This window comes from Heliangelus exortis, chromosome 3 (genome assembly GCF_036169615.1).
Source record: "Heliangelus exortis chromosome 3, bHelExo1.hap1, whole genome shotgun sequence".
Lineage (NCBI taxonomy): Eukaryota > Metazoa > Chordata > Aves > Apodiformes > Trochilidae > Heliangelus > Heliangelus exortis.
Genome location: NC_092424.1, coordinates 35,845,104 through 35,868,049, shown reverse-complemented (window position 1 = coordinate 35,868,049; position 22,946 = coordinate 35,845,104). Strand labels below are relative to the sequence as shown.

The 22,946-nt window shown below is 42.4% G+C and overlaps 1 protein-coding gene across 4 annotated transcripts in view; it reads left to right on the top strand.

Moving 5' to 3' along the window:
- Window positions 1-22,946, top strand: part of SPRED2 (sprouty related EVH1 domain containing 2) — a 68,716-nt gene that overhangs the window by 22,842 nt on the left and 22,928 nt on the right. Inside the window, exons 1-5 of one of the 4 annotated variants that reach the window (XM_071740203.1) lie at window positions 6,151-6,473; window positions 12,745-12,885; window positions 15,942-16,119; window positions 17,462-17,630; window positions 20,391-20,455. In XM_071740203.1, the coding sequence (XP_071596304.1) occupies window positions 15,976-16,119; window positions 17,462-17,630; window positions 20,391-20,455 (378 nt within the window). In that variant the 5' untranslated portion in view covers window positions 6,151-6,473; window positions 12,745-12,885; window positions 15,942-15,975. Of the gene's footprint in view, window positions 1-6,150; window positions 6,474-12,744; window positions 12,886-15,941; window positions 16,120-17,461; window positions 17,631-20,390; window positions 20,456-22,946 lie in introns of those variants that run through there. The other 3 variants (XM_071740204.1, XM_071740202.1, XM_071740201.1) reach the window with 3 other exon arrangements.

Sequence of the window (22,946 nt, the reverse complement as noted above, 5' to 3'; positions counted from 1 at the left end):
TCTAAATAAAAGGAATTGACATGAAAACACAAATGTGCAGCACATTGAACTTGTCCTTACCTGCCGGAATGAGAACATGGGGTGACCCTGAGGTGATCTCTACTGATGGACTTCTTTGCTGGATGCAAACAAAACTGCTCTTGCCAGTCACAAGTTCAGTGGGTGCTTCACCCCACCCCACCCTATCTTCTACCATTTAAAGGTTCTGCCTATTAAAAGAGGCCACAGGAAACGTACGTCGTTAAATACAAGTGACACTTGTGACCGGGTGAAGAAAGGTGGCAAGAGAAGAGGCACACAACTGCCTGCAGCTTGAGGAAATGCTTGTTTGTTTGTGCTTTTTCCAAAGCCCTTTCTGCTTTGGGAGGGAAGCCGCCGCAGCGATGTAAACAGGAAAGTGAGCTGCAGGGAGAACTTAAATAGATGCTGGGAGATGTGCAGAGTTGGCTGCAGGAAACCAAAGGTATAGGTGGGAAATCTGTTTGCTGTAGGGTTTAAGTATAATAACATCAGAAAGCTGTGGAATAGTTAATGCCAAAAGGCCCAGTACAGGGCAGGCATACTCTGCAGGAGGGGAAAACCTGCCTCCTATTATTTCTGTCTTCCAAAAGAACCAAACTGCAAGCATGGATACACTAATTTAACAATAAAATAACTCCCACGCTACTTAAAATCAAGGCAGAGTTATAAGCATTAAACAACTTCCTTTAAGGTTATAGAGTAACAACTTATTCCCAAGAACAATGAGAAGAGTTGGAGAAGCTATGCTTTAAGAGCAAGATAGCGTTTTACTGACTTGGAGGACTCTAAGGCAGAATGGTCTTTAAAATTTAAGCCAGCCAGATTAGGTCTGTCCCCTGCAAAACAGGGAGCTGGCTGAGAGGAGGTGCTGTCAACATCAGCTCAGGTGTGTGAGAGCTTGGAGATGGTCAGCACAGTTCTGTGAAAGTTTTCAGTGGATTTAGAAACATAGGTGGATAAAAGTAATGGCATTGTGGTGCTTCCTTTCTGGGCTTATGTCTTGCTGCTGTTGCAGGTGATTTTAGCATGAAGTATTGAGTTCTGGCATGAGAGCTTTGCAAAAGATAGCTCCAACCTTCAGAAAGAGCTGCAAGAGTAATTTGAAATTTAGAAAGAAGAAATTAGAGAAGAAAAGAAACTGGACATATGCAGTCTGTTCACATGATTAGCCTGGGAGTACTTAACATGGGAAAAGTTTCTATCCTACAGAAAGGGAAAGCGAAGATATAGTGCTTAGAAGTTAGAAGATTCACGCTTAAAAAAAAATAATTTTTTTAGGGAAGTTGTGGGTTCTTCATCACTTGAGATCTTTTGCAGGTAAGATGGAGTAAAGTGTATAGTAGATTAGAAAGTCTAGATTAAGATTGAAATGAAACAAAAGTTTGATTTAGGAACAACCAGCCAAGTCAAACTCTTCAAGCTGTGTTATGAGTGATCAGTTTTTCTCAAGGGGTCAGCAGTATGAATCCATCCATGGCAGCAATTGCTATTGGCAATTGGAGGCAAGGAGCTCTTCAGGTGGTTGAGCTCTGCCCTCTGACCAATCTAGGAGATGTTAGTCCCTGTGCAAGAAAAATGCAAATTCAGGTGTAAACCATAGACAGGCATGGTTTACATGCAAAAGCACCTCTTCTCTGACCTGAGTATGTATGTGTGGAAAGGGAAATAGAAGAGTCTTGGGGTTTTACTAAGGCTTTTTATGCCAAGTTTTTATCAAGAAAATCAAAATTTGAAGCCTGCTCTGTGATGGTTGAGTCTGTGTTACATGAGTACAAAGTACAGGGTTAGATTTCCTGGAGTGTATTACAGCTCTTTGTCAAGGTATCAATTAGCTGTGGAGGAAGGGTTTAATTAGAAGAAAAACACATGAGGCTTTTCCGGTGCAGAGGAACTCAGTGCATGTCATTTGTGTAACCTCTTTTCTGGTCATGGATGTTTATTTGGAGTCGAGTAAGACATTCTCAGCAGCTTTTCTTTGATGTGTTTGCAGGAAAATCAAATCCACATGGCCTCCACCCAGAACCTTTCTGCATCCTGGATGGAAATACCCATCTATGCTGGAGTTCATTTTCATTGTCATCCATATTTACAAAGGTCCATTCATCTCTGACAATGACGTGTCTGTCGAAGGCCTAAGCTTTAAAACACATGGAAGAGAAATGATTGTTGCAAGCCATGAGTCACCTGAAGGTGGCTTTTTAACACCAATATATAAAGTGTTCCCTTGGTTTGCAGTTTGAAGTGACAAAGAAGTGCAACCTCCAACTTGCCATGCTCGTTTGTCATCTCTGTAATTTATAAACAGGCTCTGCCTCTGGTAGGACCTGGGACTGTACTCTGTGTAATGATTTGGTGCCAACAGGATGCCTGCACTGGTCCAGCTGGGACAGTGGTATCCCAGCTTGGGCCCTGAGCTGCAAAGCAATTGCTACTGGGCATTAAAGGGCAAGATGCTCCGCCCCTGCTGGTGGCTTGCAGCTTGCTGGAGCCACCTGCAAAAATAAAGGGTGGATACTCAGTTTCAGATCAGATGGTGTCTACAAGAGATGAAATACTGCAGCTTTCTTCCTTGAGTTTCACTGGAGTACTTAGGGGGGTGCATTTGTGTTAGGGAAAGCATTGTGCTCAGTGGTGCTTAACATCTGGGTGAAGTCTACTGAGAAATGCAGAAGCAGAATCAAGCTGTGCCTTGACCAGAACTGCTCCTATATGGGCTTTTATGGACCACCTATCCCCCAGCAGGCTCCTTAGCTGCTGAAAGCATTGATCAGTTGGATTTCTAATACCTTGCTTTTGTATTGGCAGAGATATACAGCATGGGAGAGGAGAGCCTTACTTCAGTTTCATGGAATAAAGGGAAAGCATGGTAATGTTAGGTAAGGAGGAGCATATCAGTGCTCCTGAATGTTCAGCAGCCCCAAGAACATGGAAAGTTTGAAGTCATTCCAAAAATTGAGTTTTTCCTGCCCCTTTTCTACTCTCAGCTCTTCGCTACAATGCAATTTGAATCCTGTTTTAAGAAAACTTTGTGGGCAGCAAGGACAGCAATGAATGAAATGCATATATCAAGTGCTGGACAAAAAGCTACACTGACTATATCTAAAGTCTTCTGTTTGTATTTGTTGTTGGGTTTTGTGCTTTTTCAAATTTTGAAAACAATAGAGAAAAGCCACCTTCTTATATCCTCACAAGGCACAGTAAAGAATGTTCAGGTGCTATTGCTGTATCAAATCTTAAATGCTGTACCGGGTAGGTTGCCTGGTGTTCCCAAAGTATAAGCAAGTTGAAGAGTATCCTATAAAACCAGGGGATGGAGGTCTTCAGAAGCCTACACTGCACCAAAATTGTGCTGAAACGTCTTTCTCCCTTGTTCACATCCTGTCAGGGCTTGGTCCTGTGCACTGGGTTAGTGTTGTGCTGCAGAAGTTCAGTACCTGTTAATACAACTGGCATTAAGGAGGTGACTGAATTTCGTTCTCTTAATCAGAAATGTTCCAGCAGCTACAGTGAAAATGGGCTCCTCTTGCTCCAACTGCAGTCACAGCTCTTTGAACCATGGTTGTAGTTGGCTGGCAGGCAGTGGAAAGCAAATCCACTGGCTTGTTGGCTCTCCAGTTCAATGTTTACTTTAGATTTCTAATAGCAAAACCCTTTAGCAGCATGCATCCCATCCTGCTGGAAACTGGGGAAAATGTTCATGTACTAGAGCAGCCGTGCACCAATCCAAGCTTGGAAAATGCTTTGGAGAATGCTTTTGGGATTTAGCACCAAGCTAGTTGGGATGGATGTACTAAGGTGTTCCAGACAGGGCAGTATTTAAGGGGAAAAATGACAATAAAAAGTGCAGCAGCTTTGCCAACACTGGAGCTGAGGTTTGTTAGCTTAGCCTTAAGTTTAAAGAACACTTGGAAAAGTGGGATCCCAACCAGTGATTCAGTTGATGCTCACAGCTATCTGGTGACTTGATATCCGCTTCCCTTTGGAGAAAACCCTTGGGAACAGGGCTTGAAGCCAACTGAGTTAGGTGGTGGTTCTTCTGACTGACTGATGCAGCAAATCCTCAGTGTAGATGGAAGGCAGAGGCATTATTTTTCATACAGATTGAGCACATAAGAGAGCTTTTCTGTGTCTTCCATTTTCAAGCACAGTGCTTCTCCCTACCTGGTCCTGCCACGCACCAGCAAACAGGTGACTGTGGAACAACCCAAGCTGTGGCTCAGCCCAGCCACGTGAGCTGAGAGCTACCCTGCAGCAGCTGCTGAACTGTGGAAGCTTTACAGCACACGATGGCTTTTCCACGTAAACCCATGTTTTGATGTGTAGTGCCAGGATTGTGTTTATTACTGCTGCTCCTCCGTAAGCCACGGCTCTGTCAGGACTCCCACTGTGTCCTGTACTTTTAGTTTCTAAGAGGACCAGGGAAGCTTTGGGGAGATGTAACCACTCAGGCTGTTGTTTCAAAAAATAGGATTACAACACAGCTTATTCAAAGATAGTTTTGTCTTACACTGGGAGGCTAATTTCATCTTCCACTATCCCTTGGGACAAAAACTTTAGAAACTGGACTTGCAACAAAAAGGACCAGGCATCTTTCTTTAATTTTTCTGGCTGGTGCTGCTTTGGGGTTGTGTGGTGAATTCTTGCTGGAGATGACTGAGGACAGAGCTGATGGGGGCTGTTTTAAACATTTGGTGGTAAGAGCACTCCTGCTGTAGATTGAAGAGGATATCAAGGCAGAAAATCCTGGCTTTTCGGGGTAGGAGAGGTGGGATGTGCAATTAATTATGTGTTTTTAAATACACTATTTTTTTTTTTTTTAATTGCTTGGTTAGCACAATGCTCTGACTGGGAAATGAGTTACCAAGTGGTCACAAATACAGTCCTACCAGAACACAATGCCCGTTACACTAAAGACCTTTTTATGCTTATTGAAGTAAGGTAAATGCAGCTGTCTTTTCATCCCACTAGAACAAACTTAAAATGCTGCCTTTTGCCTTCAGTTTGGCTTTGGACTGTAGCTTAATTTCATTGTTGTGACAAAATCACAGCCACAGGGAGATTAAGTGCCCACAACTACACCTGTACATGTGTTTGCTGGGTGCTGGAGCACAGCAGCAAACAAGTGCTTCTGTCTTGGTAACTTGGGATGTCTGCAGCACCCTCTGTGCAGCCTTGTGGTTCAAGCTTGATGTTTCCATGTGGAAGTTCCCAGCTTAAAGTTTTCAAGAGTGGGTGTGATTTTTAGGTTATTTTATCTGTGCAATGGGGAAGCGGCTTTTCGAAAAGATGCTTTCAGGCAGCATCACCTTGGTCACTGTTCTCCATCCTGGAAAAAAGGGATTTTTGCCTCAGATAAAAGTTAAAACACTTTGGTTTTAAGGAAGGCAGAAGCAGCTGAGCCTGGAAACGCTTCAGTGAGCTTTCTTCCTTCTCCTTCTGCCCAGCCATCAGAGTATATTCCTTCAGAATCTGGGCAAGTTTTTTTTTTAGACGCTGCTTTCAGAGCCCAAATTTCACCATTTTTATTCTTGTTATTGGTACCAAGGCAGCTCTTGAGCAATATCTCTCCTTAAAAAAAAGTGAGAGGGCATTTAGGGATGACCATATAACTTGGGGGGAGGGAGACACATTGGGTGACTGAGGAGTTAAAAGGGTTATGGAAGTTTCTGAGCAGCAGAGGAATGCTTGGATCCAGCTGCCCAAAATGGAAGCTTTTGTGTAGGGATGTGGCTGTGTTGGTGCTTTGGTTTCATGGACTCCCTCCATAGGTATGGTACAAAAGGACCCACAGTTGATAAAATACCAACTTGTTGGCAAGCTGCAAGTATTTAAAATCCCATTAAAAGCTGCGATGGAGACAGGCACCATCAGGAGGCTGAGTGCTTCCCCCCAAGCCTGTTGAGTCGTTTGGACCCTTGGTCCCAGCGCTGCGTTTGCAGCTTTTGGGGAATAAAGTGCAGCTGGGGTTAGCGGAGATGACGCTTTCAACTTTGGACCTGTTTGCAGTCCTGAGTGACGTGCCTGCTGGTCTGGTGCAACCTCTAAAGCAGCACGTTTGCTCTGTCAGCCAAACACCCCCATTATTACTTTATGGCAGTTGTATTGTAATTATTTTATTTTTTTTTCCAGCTTATAACTGGGGCGGGGAAGCAAGGATCTTTGGCCAGTGCGTGCACTGGTGCTCTCAGAGCCGGGAGGATGCTGGGAGTGAGTAATGGTCCAACCAGGGCTGTAATATGCAGAATACCTCTGGGATGACTCACCCAGTACAATGCAGCACATCCCTCAAGGAGACTGAATCACGAATGGGGGGGAAGCCACTCACTCCCTCGGAAGCAGCCGCCAGCTGGGACCTGGGGCAGCCAGCACCGATCAGGAGGCTGGAAGTGGCAATGATGGTAAAACAGAGCAATTGGTGTGTAAAATGTAGAGGAAATGGCATCCCCCAGCAGGTATGTGAGTGTGCTCTTGCTGTGTATAATTTCATTTTTACTTTATTTTTTTCTCCCCCTCTGCTTTCCCGCATCTGCCCCCACAGTGCCTCTGAATCTTTTCTAAATCAGCGTATGATTTATCAGTGACTATGTATGGGTTCTATGAAACACAGACTTTCATATATGGTAATAGTTTAACATGCACCCTTACCCTTAAATCCTGAGAGGAAAATAGGTACTGCCTGGAAAGCTGAGTCCTTTGATGTCCCTCTCCATGGACATTTCATGGGGTTGCATGGTTAAAAAGGGATGGAGGGGAAAATCAACATGCATGCTGGTTTTGATGTAGTTAAGAATGTTGTCTTTTATTTTTTTTTAATGCATTTACCTGGCAAAAGATAAAACCCCTTTAGATTTAGACTGCAATTATCCTGCTTACTCCCTCTTCCCTGTCTCTGATATAGATTCAGCTGGAACTGAGTCACAGAAATTGTTTTTATATTTGCAAAATACTGTCTACCCTTTGTAGTTGTATCATACGTGTCATGGAGGATGTTTACAAGGGGATAAATATAGTTGCATTGTGGACTCATCAAAATGGAGGAGAGTGGAGGAAAATGCAAATTACTTAGGTTGAGCCATTTCTAGTTTTTTTTTTTTTTTTTTTTCTTTGTAAACTTTGATTTTTTCAGTACTACATACATCTGTGTGTCCATACGTGTTCTGGAGTATCACTGATTCTGTAGCTGAAGGTAACCACCCCTTGCTTGCACTGTAATACAGCTGCATTAGAACTGGTAGTACTTAATCTGCAAAACATTATATTATATGGGAGTAATGGGATGCCTTGTCTGGCCAGCATGATTGGTGGCATCGTGGGCATCCTGGAAGTCTGGGCGTGACAGCAAAAATTCACTGGATGGGAAGAGGGTCACGTGGAAATAGTGTCACCTTGTGAATCGAGCAGATCTCTCCTTTACACTCCTCTCTAATTTTTGTTGAGTGGTATCAAATCTCTAGTCACGTTTTACAAAATAAGGATGGCAATAAAACTTCTAAAGCTGGAACACAGTTGCTGTGTTTATTAGGTTTCTTTCTTATTTTCACTAGATAACTCCATTCATTAGCTAGCATAGGATAACACTAACAGTGTTTATGGTCAGCATATGTTGGAAAAAAACTAGGATACAACTTGGTTGTGGCTTTTTTCAGAGGTGGGGGTGAAATCAGGATGCAGATCTTATGCAGCTACCTGTTTGGCTGGCTAAGCTTTTATGTACTTTTTGCTTATCTTGCGTGTGGTATAAAATAAATGCAGTCATGCATTAACAGCTTCCTTTCTCATTACAGCAAATGATAATATTAATTAGCTTTCCTTGAAATTGGTTAATATTTTGTACTCTTGCATGAAACTAGTGGGACCTGAGTGTGCAACTCGTGCTTGCACTGCATGCTGGCTTGGTGACCTGCAGGGCAATTTATTAAATTGCATTATGTTATTTAACTGCTGATTATTTATTTATTTATTGTTCTCCTTCTCCTTACAACTTTCTAAAACATACCACTGGGTGCAGCTATAAGGATTTATTGCAAAACTGATCCCTTAAACTTGAGGATTTTTTTTTTTAATAATCTTCAAACCTGTGATTTGCAATCAGTGACAAAGCAGCTGCCCACAAAGTGGTGATGAGGCTGGTCCTGAGGTAACTCAATTCTCCTTTGAGAGAGACATTGGCTGTGATTTTTTTATTATTTTTTTTTAAGAGGTTGCTCATTAAAAGTTTTGTCAGTATGTGTCCCAGTGTTGTCATGCCTGTCTTTTAGAAAAAAATGCACAGCTTTTGGGGTATTCTAGCAAGACTTGCCATAGGTTTCAATAACTAACACAGCTTCAACAGTATGCTATATAGATGCTTCAGCAGAGCTGTGAGTAGTAAATTAACCCTAACCCTAACCTTGTTGCAATTAGACTTCCATTTTAATTCCTTACTGTTTGCAAAGTAAGCTCGTTTCTGGGAAAAGCCTTTAAAGTCTGTGTGCTTGAGCTGCATCAGTGGATCTTCACTTTCTCGTCAGCATGTTTGCAAGCCTGCTTTTTGTCCCTAAAAAGCCACTTGGCTGGTCGTTCAAGGCTTTGCCCATGGGTATGGCATTCTGTCGGGATTGCCAGGAAGCCTGGCACAAGGGGTGGGGACAAAAAATGGGATTTAGTCCATGGAGGGCTAAAAGACCCAACCCTGCAGCTGTGTGAATAGTTGGTGTGCTGCCCTGCCTGTGCCCAGCACAGATGATTTTTAACACCAGATCAGTAAGGGTCAAGGGCCCTGTCTGCAGAAAATTGCTCTTGTCTGCTAGTTTTGTGCATTCAGATTAGTTGGGACATTGCATTGTAAAAATACCCTGTGAGAGTTACTCTTCTGGCAGAAGCTGATGCCTTTGTATGTGTTATTTATAAAATTATTCTTGTTTATATTTTTTGTGTGTATAAGAAATCAATCTATACAAATTTTCACATCTAGCTTATCTATATTACGTATGCATAATTTATAAATATGTAAACATATATTTTAAATGAGTTTCCTGTGTACTTCCTGGAAGGATCTGAAAGAATTATGGGATATGAAATCCCATTCAATCAAGTAGGGTAGAGCTGTTTCTGGTAAACTCAGTAAAATCAGCCCCAAATGTTTAACAAACCCTTTTGATGAAAGGATTCCTTTCTTTGGCATTGCCTCGGTGTATAAAAGGAGATGTGGAGGTGAGCAGCCAGATTGTTGCAGGTGTCTTGCTTTTTTGAGCAGTCCTTTTCCTCCTGAAAAAAAGCAAAACCAAAACCAAACAAACAAAACCCCAAACAAACAAAACTGCTATTAATCTTTCTTATGGAGGCTTTTTGGATGGACTACAGTGCTTGAAGCCAACCCAGGCCTGCTGGGTACTGGCCATGGAGGACCTGACCACACTTGATTCTGCCTTTGGGGCTACTCTAGACCCAAAAGAGGCATCAAGGAATGAAAAGTAAAATCAAAAGGTACTTCTTTGGGTTTGCTCCAGCCTTCTGGAGCTGCATTCCTTGCATGAAGCCATGTGTCATGTGGGAAGAACAAACTTTTAAAGGGTGAAGGTGCTTGAGCCTTCAAGCATCCCTGCTGCATCCAAGTCCATCACAGTCCCTCAGAGTGATCACCCTTCTTTGTTAGATTTTTTTTTTTTTTTTTTTTTTGCTGCACACAAGATTTTGGGCACCATGCAGCCAGCTGAAAAACCCCCACCAGTGAATAACCTTCATGGTGCCAGTTGGACTGTGAGTATTTTACAGCTTACTGGTGGTGATATCCAAATCCTGTATAAGTGCTTCATTTTGGGCAGGGCTTCTGTGCTGCTGCAGCTAGCAGTGTTCTTGGAGTTAATATATTAGCTTTTTCCTTTCTTTCCCATGAAATGGTCAGTGTTGTCAAACTCGGTACAGTGGTCAGGTGCAAGTTATGTAGTTGGAAGAGAAAACTCTGCTCTGTTTTCTGAAGTAAGTTGGGAGAAAATGCTAAATGCCAACAAAGCTTCCTCATTTTGCTGAGAGAGAAAGAAATGTCCTGAGTCTGAGCTTGCAAGGTTAGTATTGGTTAAAGGTAAAGTGCCCCAGGACAAACGTACCACAGGACACAGCCAGCATCACTGGATCAAGGCTCATAGAAGATGAACTGTCTTGTATTTACTCTGACCTTGTAGAAATGAAAATTTCATAGGTACCCTTTTATTGTGGCAGTTACTGGATTTGAAAGACATAAAAATATAGGTTGCAGATTTGTTATACTAGAGGTGGGTTAGCAGGAGTGGTGGCTTTGCATTCCTGGTGTAATGCAGAGGTCAAGGCAAGGAAAACTTTGAGGAGGTTTTCCATGGTTTTCTGGAGGCACTATTTTAATGTTGGGTCTGACCTGAGAGGTCCAGGTGGCTTTTATTCTTGCTGATATTTCATGAGAAAGCTTCAGACTTGCTGGGAATCTTTAATGGTATCAAAATCAAACTGTATTTCACCCTGACTCCATGTGCTCAGAAGTTTTCCCTCTAACAAAGTGATGTTAGGGTTCTGAAGAAGAAAATGCTGTCTGTAATCTGCAGATAATTCACACTCGCTAGTAGGTTCATGAACCAAGCATCAGATCCAGAAAGTAGAACTCCAGAAATAGCAGTCATTCATTACTTCCATCAAAATGCCACTGCTTTCTGGCTACAGGATGAACTCCAGAGAGGATCCTTGTGATACAACTTCTAGAGATCACCAGGACAGAACTGGATGGCTTTAGCTCCAGCTGTCAGCTGCTGGGGCAGGGACAGAGAGCAAAGAGCACCGTGACGTACATCCAGCTGAGCCAGAAGCAGGCTATGCCCCAGTAATCATAAAGTTAAATTTGCATGGACACAAGTAGTTTTAAATTGTGTTTAAGTGCCTGATGTTCAGCTGAACGGCCAGACCTCTGTTGCTATTGCCCTTGCAGCCTCCTGGAGTCCTTTTGTCTCTCTGGTGAAATCTGGGAACGTAGATGAGTTGAAGATAAAAGTCCACATTTCTGAAACCCATTAAATGCAATTACCTTTCTGTGTGAGATGCTGTGTGAGATCTCTCGGCCTTGTAAGCTGGAAAGTTGAGAAAGGAGGAAAGTACTGAAGTGCCATATGGCTGCATTAGCACAGTAGTTCGTAAGTTTTGTATTCTGGTCGACCAGCCTGGCTAGAGGGGAAAAAAAAAAACCCAAAAAACTGAATTGTGGAAGGTGTTCAGGAAGTGTTTCAGGTGCTAAGAGTGTGACTGTGTTAGAAATGAAGTGGAAAAAAAGAGTGGCTGGTCGAAGGGAGCTGTGTGCTTCAACCCTCCTTTTACAAAGATGCTGGTGAAATTAAAGCCTTGACTCACAGAGGAATCATTTGCCATTTAGTCCTGGATGCAGGATTGCAGCCGTAAGCTCACAGCAGGCTTACAACAAGGCTTTGTCTTTCAGCAGTTTTCCCTGGAGCTGCTGTAAGTGATGGGGTTTGTGTCGGGAACTGCTGGATGGTGTCAGCTCTGTTTTACAGTGAGTTTGCACTTTTATCCACCTTAAATGTCACCTTTCTCCTGGGCGCACAGGTGCCTTGTGAAAGGTAGACTACAGTTCAGTTATCAAAAAAGTAATCATTCAATCACTTCTTGTGTAGGAAAAATACTCAGTATCCTTCAAAGTAGTAATTATACACGCACGCACTTTTTTTTTTTTTAAATATATTTTTATATATATACATATGCACACCCACAAGCTATAACTTTTAAAGGGCTCTCTTTTCTTTCCAATAAAAACAACACATGGTTTTCTGTGCTACCTTTACTCCCCAAGTTCATTATGGTTTTTTGCTTTGGGTGGGGCGGGCAAACAACCTGAAGCAGCTCTGGAACACGCTGGCTGGCTGCCATGCAGCTGGGAATCCCTGCAGATACTTTTCTTCCCAAGCTTTTTAAGGATGTTGAAGACAAATCTGTGGGGTTAAGATACCAAAGTATTCCATTTAAGAGCATAATTACGAATAGTTTGCATGAAATGCATGGTGTGTAGGCTGTAAACCTGACAATTAGAGCTGTCTTAAATTTTAAGAAGCCAATAAAAATAAAGGGAACTAAGGCTACTGCGGGTTGCTTTTTTGTTTGTTTGTTTCATTTTTAATTATATGAAAGGCTTGTGTTATCTGATCTCGGCAGCAATCAGTATCTCATTAATGGGAATGGACCAAGTATATTTGTGTACCTCATTAACTGTTTCTTTTGGACTGCACTGTTGCTGTGATAAAGTGCAGAGGGCTGACTTGAATATGGTTGTTTCACTCCCGAAATCTTGTTTCACCAAAGTAATGGCACAGGTGAGGTTTTCAGGTCACTCCTTTGCACTGGAAGATTTTCAGCACTTGCAACAATACAGACCCTCAGTGCGATCACGTAAAATTAAATACCAAAGAAAATAAACAGCTTTTATGCTGAGGAAGCAAGGTCCTTATATGGACCTGAAATATTTGAGTACCTCCCAAGTATTTATCAACACTGACATGAGGGAAAGAAGCATTGCCTATTCTAGGCTTGTGGATGGAAACAGCAGGCAAGATTTTGACACATAAAACTGAAGGAAGAAGTGTATGTCCTTGGAAACTCAATGTGCAGCTTCTGAGTCCTGGTCCAGTGACTAAACCAAGACATAAAGCCCTAAAAAGCCTTAAACACACCATCTTTCCCTCTTTATTTTCCTTCTTTTTTTTCTAAATCCCTCAGAGTAAGTTGCATGTGATTCCTGAAGGGAGTGGGGACAGGGCTGAGCAAGAACCACAGTGGCACCCGGGACTTCTGAATCTGCAGGAAAGTCTGCCAACAAACAGCATTAATGGAGCCAGAGCTCTGCTGACCTTTCCAAAGGTGAACCCTTTTCTGCAGGACACAGTCCTCTTCTAACAGGGGAGCTGAGGTCTTCCTGCTGTAGTCAGGGGATGGAAATGAGATTTTCTGATTTGATGTATCTAAGGAGTTAGCGCTTCAGGCTGGAAGAAATGCAGTTTGTTTTGTGTTCTGCGTAGTATTTGGGGGTGACAGATAAATGCATCAAATTATTAGGAAAGGAGTAAAACTTTAACATCTTCTACTTCACGCTCAGGTTTCTTCAAGTGTGTCATCTACCACATTTTTCAAAAGCTGATGGCAGTCATTCTACTTTCCATGCAAATTACCTTGCTCTCTTTGGGTCAAAAAATTGCCATTCCAGCTTGTTTTTCCACCCCCTTGCCTCCCAGTCCTCTGCTATCACAGGAACATCTCTGCTGTAGGCAGATACCAGGTGCTAAATTTAATCCAGAACTTGTCCATCTTCTTACTGGGCTCCGAGGCCCTGAACCAGATGCATGACACATCCCTGGATGAGGATGCTGACTTCCAAAAAAATACCACTCAAAACCAGAACCATCAGTTGGAGTTAATGAAGTGCCCATCTTTTCCTCTGATAGGTGTTGCATCTAATCACAGAGCTGGTGGGCACGTGGGTGAAATGGGTGGCCCTGGTGGCAAGAGTTTTAAGAGCCATTGGTTATAGGTTCAGCACAGATATACAGATGAAAATGATGTCTGTGTCCCACCAGATTGCCATTATAAGGGGCAGGGATAGTAATCAGGGGACCTAAATTTGACCTGTAGGCATCTAGTTGTATTCATATATTATTACTAGCCTAGAGAAGTGATGGAAGCATGCAGATAATTGGTGGAAATCACAAAGTACCAAGTTGTTGCTGCTTTCTTAATTTTCCTTCAAATGGATCATTCCTGCAGCAAAATAACTGAAGATGATGTTACTTTTGGGGACAGCCAGAGGCTCTGGCTGCTGCCATAACTGCATTGCCAGTGGCAATTTCAAGTGTAGAGGGAGAAGCAGCAGTTTGTGTGGATGACTTTTGTGGGAGGATGGGAAGGAAGATCATGTTGGGCAACTCAAACTTCAGGAAAGAGTTTGAAATTTAATGGGAATTCCCCAGAAGTGAGAAGACTTAAAAATAAGTCCAGAAAGGATCCTTGAGGAGCAGAACTATATAACATGTAGCTAGCTTTCTTTTTTTTTTTTTCTTTATCTGTTAATTGCTAATCTTTATAGACCATATGGGAAAGGTACAGAGAAGAAAACATAAATTGGCTTGGATAGAAGCATATAAATTTTTGTACAGTAGGAAATCAGCTGAAGTATTTAGTTTAATTTTGAGTATCAGTAAGACAAGATTGAGGTTGCAGTCACTAAAATCTAGACATGTGTTTTCATTAGCCCATAAAAAGGTAACTGGATCTGTTTATAGATGTGCTTGCCCTGTTTCCTGTACCAGGATACAGCCTTAAGGACTCAGAGCAAAAAAAATATTAAAAACCTTGTTTCTCAGTTCTGTGAATGCTCTCCATGTTTCAGCTGTGGTAGAGGCAATGTATCTGAGCATGCTTTTATCAGACAGTGCCAAGTCTTCAGAGCAAGAGAGGACAGACCTGAAGCATCTGTGTTCTGCCTTCATTGTGTAGGTCCACCAGTGAGAAAGTTGGTGTATCATAAAGTAAAGCCATGTGTTTTGTGAGTCTCCAGCTGCAGAGGGGCTTAGCTGGTCCCAAATGCCTCTGCCCAGAATATGCTCGCTGCTTCCCTTGGTCTGGCATCAAAACTGCCTTCAAGTAGGATTTGTGAGGCTGCTTGCTAAGGTATTAAACTCTGGTCATATTAGAGAAAGGAAAACTCAGACTTCGAATTATTAGCACTTGGATTACAAAAGTGATGCAAAAATAATGTCTGAAAACAAAAGGCAATTTTACCTAATTCAGGAGGTGGAAAACTACCTTGGCTTTTAATTTTGGATAGAAAGAACCCTTTCTGTTGCTATGTTGCACAGGATGCTGGGAAAATCAGAGCTTTCCTCAAGGAGGAATTTCTTCTTAAGGATGATACCTGTTTTGCAGGGCCTCCTCTTGGAGCCCTCTACAGGTTGAGCTTTCTTCTGGAGAGCTCAGTTGGTGGGCTGGTTATACCAAGCCAGGACTCAGCAACAGCATGAGGATGGAAAAGCTAATTTTGGTATTTCCCTGTAGCTCTGGTATGGGAACAGCCCATTTTAGCTTCAAGTCTATTGTGTGTCCAATGCAAGGTGCACAGGTTTTGCTTACATCCTGAAGTGGGTTTTCTGCTCCCAAATGACAGATGCTGGAGCAGCTGCTCTGTGGTAAGGGTATGGGAGGGGGCCTCCACTCCCCCACTATGGAAGCTCTATTGACTCCTTGCAACATGCACCTGGTTTATCCCCAGATCTCTCAGGTGTTTCCAGAGTAGTTTCTTAATCAGTTATGAGGTGGTGCTGCCCCTTGAAATGCTGGTGGAGCTGTTTTAGGGATACTGTGAGGTCATGGTGACCTGAACTGAAAGTGTTTCCTGGCTCCTTTCATCTGAAATACCAGCTGGAGCTACATTTGTGGGTTTTTTTCCCATAAGGCTTTCCTAATAGCAGAGGAATTTGAGTGTCATCTTCTCACTTCACTAATTTTATCACAAAAGCCTTCAAGCACTTTGTGTTACTTGAGCTTCACATGTTACATTCACATGTTCTTTGGAGACCTGATGCCTCAGTGCGTCCATCCCTTACGGGTGGTGGCCTTGGGGTGCTGCCTGGCTTACTCTGCTCTCAGTCACTGTCCCATCTACACAAGGGATAAGTGTGTCTGGGGTGATGAGTTGTCTGATCTGTGTGTTGGTGTTTGGAAACCCAAGGCATTCCTTGCTGCTTGATGTGTCTCTTTCCTATGGTGGCTCACATCAGTCAAGCCCATCCACCACAGAGGTGCATTTCCATCCTGGGCAGAAAATCTGTGTTCAGACTGGATCAGCCCTCACGAAAAACACCCCGAGGAGACCTTATGATGCTCACAAAAGGTTCTGTTTTGTTTTTGTTTTGTTACCATTGCAGTGACAGCTATATTGTGCGAGTCAAAGCTGTGGTTATGACCCGAGATGACTCCAGTGGGGGATGGTTGCCACAAGAAGGAGGCGGTCTCAGTAGAGTTGGTGTCTGCAAGGTCACGTACCCAGAGGGCAATGGAAGAAGTGGATTTCTAATCCATGGTGAAAGGCAGAAAGACAAACTGGTAATAGAACCTAATTCAACTTTTGTCTGTTCTTATAATGAGAATTATCCCAAATCTATTGCTATTGTATTCTTGTGCAAGTTTTTTTAAAAAATTAAAACCAAGCATGTGCAGATAGATTGGACAAAACAAACCCATCCTCATCTTGAATTGCCATTTTGTGCTGCCACCTGGAAGGAGCAGGTAAATTTTCAACATTCATGTGCAAAGACGTCCTTTGATGACTGAAAAAGGGCCTGGGTTGTTTGTTTTTCCTAAGACCTAGCAGAGGTACATGAGAAGTGAATCGAAGTGTAAAGAACCCATGAAACCAGTCACATTGCACTGAGTAATTCAGTGGAAGCCTTTAAAACGGCCATGAATTATTTATGCTGCATGATGTTCAAGGTTTGAACGAACAGAGTGAGAATATCACAGAATCACACAGAATCACAGAATGTTGGGGGTTGGAAAGAGACCTCGAAAGATCATGGAGTCCAACCCCCCTGCCTGAACAGGATCACCTAAGGAATGCGTCCAGACAGTTTTTTAATGTCTCCAGAGAAGGAGATTCCATAACCTCACTGGACAGCCTGTTACAGTGTTCTGTCACCCTCACAGTGAAAAAGCTGTTATAGTTTGATATCACCTTTCTGAATATTCATTCCTGTGAGAAGATAGGCTAGCTTAAAAATATGCTCCCTGCACAGGCTCTGTCAACTCGTTTTTTGAACAAAAGAAGACCCATATCATTTGAGTCAGAAATGATCTTTCTTTCAGACTGCTGTTTTAAAGTTGTGTCAGGCACAGTTTATTTTTTGCAATACGATTTTACTGAGGATGCCTTTTTGGACACTATTTTGGAGCCATGCTTATGGTTTTGGGGGATGGGGTAAGACTTAGAAGCCATTTCTTGTATTCCCTGAGCATGCTGGTTTCTTGGCACAGTGAAGCTTGAGATGAGTGCCTGGCCGGAGATGAGGGGGGAGTATTACAGCACCTTCTGTAATCTGAAGCTGATGGATAAAATTTCTGTTAAGCAAAGTTTTCAAAGGCAGAGGTTCTCCCTCCACCTGAGCACGTGCAAGGTGTAACCTGTGCCATGTTGGGTCCAGGTGCAAAATAGGCTTTTGGGGCAGGAAGCAAGCACCTATCCAGAGCACGAGCAAAAGATAAATGTGCGATGGTTATGAGAATAATTACAGTGTCTGGTGTTGATTAGTCATGGTTTGGTATGGAATGATGTTCCTCTATGTGAGGCATGACTTGGCTGGCTTTTAGGTTGGGGCTGAGACTGTGCCGGCTCTGTCCTTGGGGTGGGAAAAGTGACTTTGCTCCTCTTTTGGAACTCATTCCCTCTCAGGTGGTGTTGGAGTGTTTTGTGAAGAAAGACCTGGTGTACACCAAGGCAAACCCCACCTTCCACCACTGGAAAGTTGACAACAGAAAGTTTGGGCTAACTTTTCAAAGCCCTGCTGACGCTCGAGCCTTCGACAGAGGAGTGAGGAAAGCCATCGAGGACCTCATTGAAGGTAACATGGGGGTGGCCACTTCCACCCTTGGAACAGTGGGGAAGGTGTTGAGTCACAGAGCTGGGGAGAGGGATGGGTTTAAAATCCACTGAACTTGGACATCTCTTGTGCACATATCTGAGCGTAGCTGGGCACTTGCCCTGTGCCGAGCAAGCCCCAGCTTACTTTGAAGCACTTAGGAAATCCCTTAAGGAGAAGGGATTTCTGTCCAAGTACTTTCCCATCCTATCTGGCCTAGTCTGTCTAGACTTGCCCTTTAGTTGTCATCGAGTCTGTCATTACTGCTTTTTTGATAGGCTGTTTTTTTCACACTAGCAATGGCAACTCAAATAGTCCAGACTCATCTTTATATGCAGTGGATTCTCATCTTGCAGAGGCTTTCTTAAGCCAGAGTATGAATTCCTGCCTGGAGTTGAATAAAACTTTGGTTTGTGTTTGGTTTTTCTCACTAATTAGTTTTGTCTGCATCCGCTTATTTGGATGGTAGTTTTTGAAGACTTTGTTGTGTTTTTGTTTTGTTTTGTTTTAGTTCTGTAAAAATGCATTTGAATTGCCTGTGCTTTGAAGCTGTCATAATTTTTTCCTTTCCACATTTCATTGCAATCAGGCAATCTTAATACAGTTACAATTCAAGAGTACTTTATTTTAATGAAATTTGATTCTTCATTCTTTTGCTTGGTGGATTTTTTTTCTTTTTCATTTTTTTTAATTCTGCCGCTTTATGTAGGGACTTGGTGGTCCAAAGCCTTTCTCCTCATGGGGTGTGACCAGTGTATTTTTATATACAGATGATAATAGTTTTGAGGATACTATCTCAAATATATATATACAAATGTGTATTCTTTTTGAGGACACGGACTCCATGAGAGAGCTTAGTGTTCTGGATGCCCTGTCCTTGCTATAACATGGAAATGGTAGATACTGGGAGAGAATTAAATCCCCCAGGTCTCTTTCCTGCTAAATCTTCTCAACTAGGAAGATCTTCTCAACTTATTATTAATTCACTTTTTCCTGTGCTGTTAACGTAAACAACTTGCAGTTAGGTTTCCCAGTGATGTTTTGTGTAAGTGGCACAGGATTGCACAGAGTTTCAAGATGAGTAGTGTAGTGGAGATGTTGGTACATGGCAACTCCTTTTTGGCTCTTTCTGATCCATTTTACATTTAAAATCAAGTTCTGCTGTACCTCAGATACTTCAAAAACAGCAAATCTATATTTATCCCATTAATAACACAGACTGATCCTCATGAATGTGTCCCTAACTTCCAAATAAGGCTTTCTGAATGAAAAACAACAACTGGCTTGTGCACACTTAACCTCAGGCAGTGGATTTCGTTTCTTGTTCTTTTTTTTTTTTTTTTTTTTATGCAGTTGATCGAATTTAACAGGTAATATTAAGCACAACAAACTATGAGCATTTGAAACTTCAATCACTGTTTTACTGTTAATATTTAATCAATAGTTCTCTGTAGCATCAGAAGCATAGAAGCTTCATGCACAAGTGCAGGAAACCTATGCAACTCCATAAAGGGTTTGGGTTTTTTACTTCTTAAGCTAATGTAGCAAATGGCATAAATGTTTTCATGTTACTTAGTGTTTTAAGTGGGCTTTTGCACTTCGCTCTGCACATCTTTGTGGTGATGCAACTGAGAGCAGCCAAGGCTGGTGCAGATAGCATTATATAAATCACAATATTTTTAAAAATGTCCAGAATTAAGGTGGTACAAGCCATTCAACTATTTTAGTTAGGAATGTGATGTGGCCCTAATTCAGTATAACAGTGGGCTTACATAAAAAAAAAAATCAACAGAAAAATGCCATTGTCTTGGGATTTCTCCCCACATCGGAGCATCTCACTGCACCCACCCTCCTCGGCAGCCTCATGGGGGTGAGGGTAGCTGGAAAGGGGATCCAGGACTCTTAGCCAAGGGTGGGGACTGGGCTCACCCCATTTTTGTCACAGTCAAGTCCAGCAATGGCATCTGCCACCCTCCCTTGGTGTCTGTGATGTGTGTGCCGACCAGGCTCTCAAGTGACTCTGGGGAGGGAGGACACCCGTGGAATATGGAAAGAGGTTGGAAGAATGTGTTTTTTTAATGTGATTCCCCACTTTCCCAGACAATTGCCATGTAATTAATGAGAACTGCACCCCAGTATTTTGCTCTTGTCTATGGTATTTACACATTTCAGCTCGTTTCAATTACTTTGCTTAGGTGGGGCAAGGTGGTTCTCCAAGAAAAAGGTGATAACAGAGAAGACCTTTATTATATATGACAAATTGTGAAATTAGAAGAAGGAAAAAACCCAATTTAATGCTTCGTTGTCAATGTGAAGTTATTGGGTTTTTTTAATAAAAAGTAATTTTCCCCTTACGTTTAGGAAATATGTAAAAAATAACTTGTAAATGGTTTCTTGATGGCTGAGGATCTGGTCTTGAGTAGGTAGTTTTACCGTTCTTCAGAAATTAAAATCTTCTGTAATTGGAAGTGTTAACTGCTATTTTTAACAGTTAATTAGCATTGGCAGCCATGCAGTTGCATGTCAAGAAATACTTTCAAATTTTACCTTTCCAACCCAGCTACCAAGAGATGGCTTTTTCTACATTAGTTTGAGGCATTCTTTAACACATCTGCAGCATACAAAGTTGTGAGAATTCTCATGTTTACCAGCCTAATAAAAAATTAATAATAAAAAAAAAGTCAAGCAGAAATGTTGTTACTTTAAAAAGCTTTTGTTGTGTGTTTGTTTGTTTTTTTCTAGGGTCTACCACTTCCTCATCAACGCTTCACAATGAGGCTGAGGTCGGTGATGATGATGTCTTCACAGTAAGTATATGTCACCCAAAGTCATTCTTCTTTATGGTCTGGATTACATAGAGAAGTTGGAAAGGGTTTTTCTTTCTGTGCTTTGGCGGTGGCTCCCAGCAGCCATTGTGTTTGGCCAATGGGTGTGTTTTATTTGATGGAAGTAAATCCTTTACAGAACATAAAGCATTTAGTTACTGTTGGCTTCCTGTAGCCACGTGAAAAGCATGGCAGAGCAGAAGCTGTCAGGGCTAGAAGTGAGGAAATCATCACCCTCAAATTTCCTAGGCTCAGTCTGAGTGGTGCACACATCTCTTACTACCTCTCTGTCCATCCTTGAGAAGTCTCACACAAACTCAAGTAGGTGGCTACTATTCAAGTATATACTCAAAGAAATAAGGGTTTTTTTTGCTGTTATTAACAAAAGTCAACTTTGAAGGTGTTTCACCTATGCATGAAATGTAGGAAGTTCAAACAAGTGTTTCTCAGTTGGATGAAAGCACTGTGGCATGCCATCTACCTAGCCAGCAGTGACTTAAATATTATTGTAGTGTCTAAAATGTATCTCAGAGTCTTCCTGAGACAGAAGCAGCTCTTGTCCCTGCTTCACCTGTGTACTGTAAAAGCAAAAAAAAAAACCAAATTCTGTCAGATGAAATTGTATTCTGATCACAGATATTCCATGGGACTGAAAACAAGATGCGAATGCTCACAATACTTTGTCTTACTAAATATATTTGCTCAACTCCCAATTGCAACCTCACCCCTGCACACATACACATGTGTTAGTTATATTATAATATAATATATTCCCTGGTGCAGGTGGGGTGTTCTCAGAGCAGCAGGAGCCAACTCCATCAAAGCTGTCTTTGGGGTACTTCCCTGCATCTTTAGGGTAAAGGAGATACAAATGAGGACAAGCAACAAGCCCGTTTGAAAACGGGCCCTGTGAAGCACCCCAAGCCAAAATGTGTTTTTGAGGGTGATTATAGGACCAGGGCAGCTTCCCTACTGTGTTTTGACCAGATCCTCCTGATGCCTGGCATGTTGTCTACATCTGCCCTTTTGTCACGGCTCCGGGAGACAAACAACAGCAGGCAGGGTTAAAAGGTGACTTCCTGCACTCCACAGCAAAACTGTCATTTGCAGCTGCTTCCCAACTACCTGCCAGAAGTGATTTATAGGTGTTGGGACTGGATAGACCTGGGGGAGGCCCTGCTGGAGCCAGAGCAGTTTACTTATTTGTGCTGGTTTGTCCCTTGATTCCCCGGGTGAGCTGTGATGCCGTGCTGGACTTGTGTGTGGCTCTTCTGTGCTTGGCAGAAAGGGGACAACTGTCAAAATGTGCCCTGGGCAGACATGGGCCAGCTCTTGCTGGGTTAGACAAGGAAATACACAGTGTTAAAGCTGTGAAAAGTAGCCTGTGGAAGTAGAAAAGGGTTGGTTTTGCTAAAATAATACTACCAGCTGATGTTTAGGGACCTGGGAGTGCTCCTGAATTTGTCCACAAGCTTGTGGTTAAGTGTTGATTTTTCAACTCGTAGGGTGCTTTTTACTGGAGGAAGAAGTTACTGCCTTTAAGTAGATGTTGTTTTACATTAGGAAGGCTGGAAGGATGGTGTTCCAGCTGCATCAGAATCACCAAGAGACATTTTCCCCCTTTCTTGACCCTAGGAAGGTGACAGATAACCCCCTGCTGTGCAGGTATTTATGGGTAGGATGCTCATCAGAAAAGGAGGAAGAAGCTGCTTGATTAGCAAGGAGGGAAACATCAGCTGCTGCACTTTGTGGGGATCCAGGGTGACATTCACACCCGGGATTGTCCCCTGCCTGACCGTGCTCTTTGCATGTTGTATGATCTCCAGAGGGGTGAGAAGGACTACACTGATGTGTGGTGCTGTTGGTCAGGCTGTCACATCAGAGTGTGTGTGGTGTTGTATTCCAAACACAAAGCTTTAGGAACGTCTTTTTGCTCAGTATTTCTTCGCTTTCTCTGAATAAAGTCTTTCCTTTCACTGCAGTCCTTAAGCTCCTTGAAGTTCTTAACTTCCCTTTATCTGGGAATCCTAGTAGGTGATGGTGGAGTATGAAGTCTGCATAAGACAGAAATAACAGACTGCAGTGTGGAGGGCTTTTAGACTGGAAGAAATTGATGGGGCTGTGATGTATTTTATTTTTATCCTTGTGTTTCATTCTTTCTCTGTACTACTTTTCAACTTGTGGATTGTAGTCCATTTGGTCATCATTACACAAAAATCTTCGCTATAACTTTCCTATGAACTCTTTTTATCCAGCCACAGCAATAGTTTTTTAGGTTTTGGGGTTGGTTTTTTTTTTTGCTCTGTTTTGAAGAGAAAGCACAGTTGTTCTTTTTTATTTCCTAAGGTAGTTATTAAAATCTTCACAGTCCTCCCCCTCTCCCACACATGCATGAATAAACTTAACTGCGTGCAGCAGAGTTCTCGAAAGCCTCTGCATGATTGAGTCATTTAATCAGTCATTTACCCGTCTC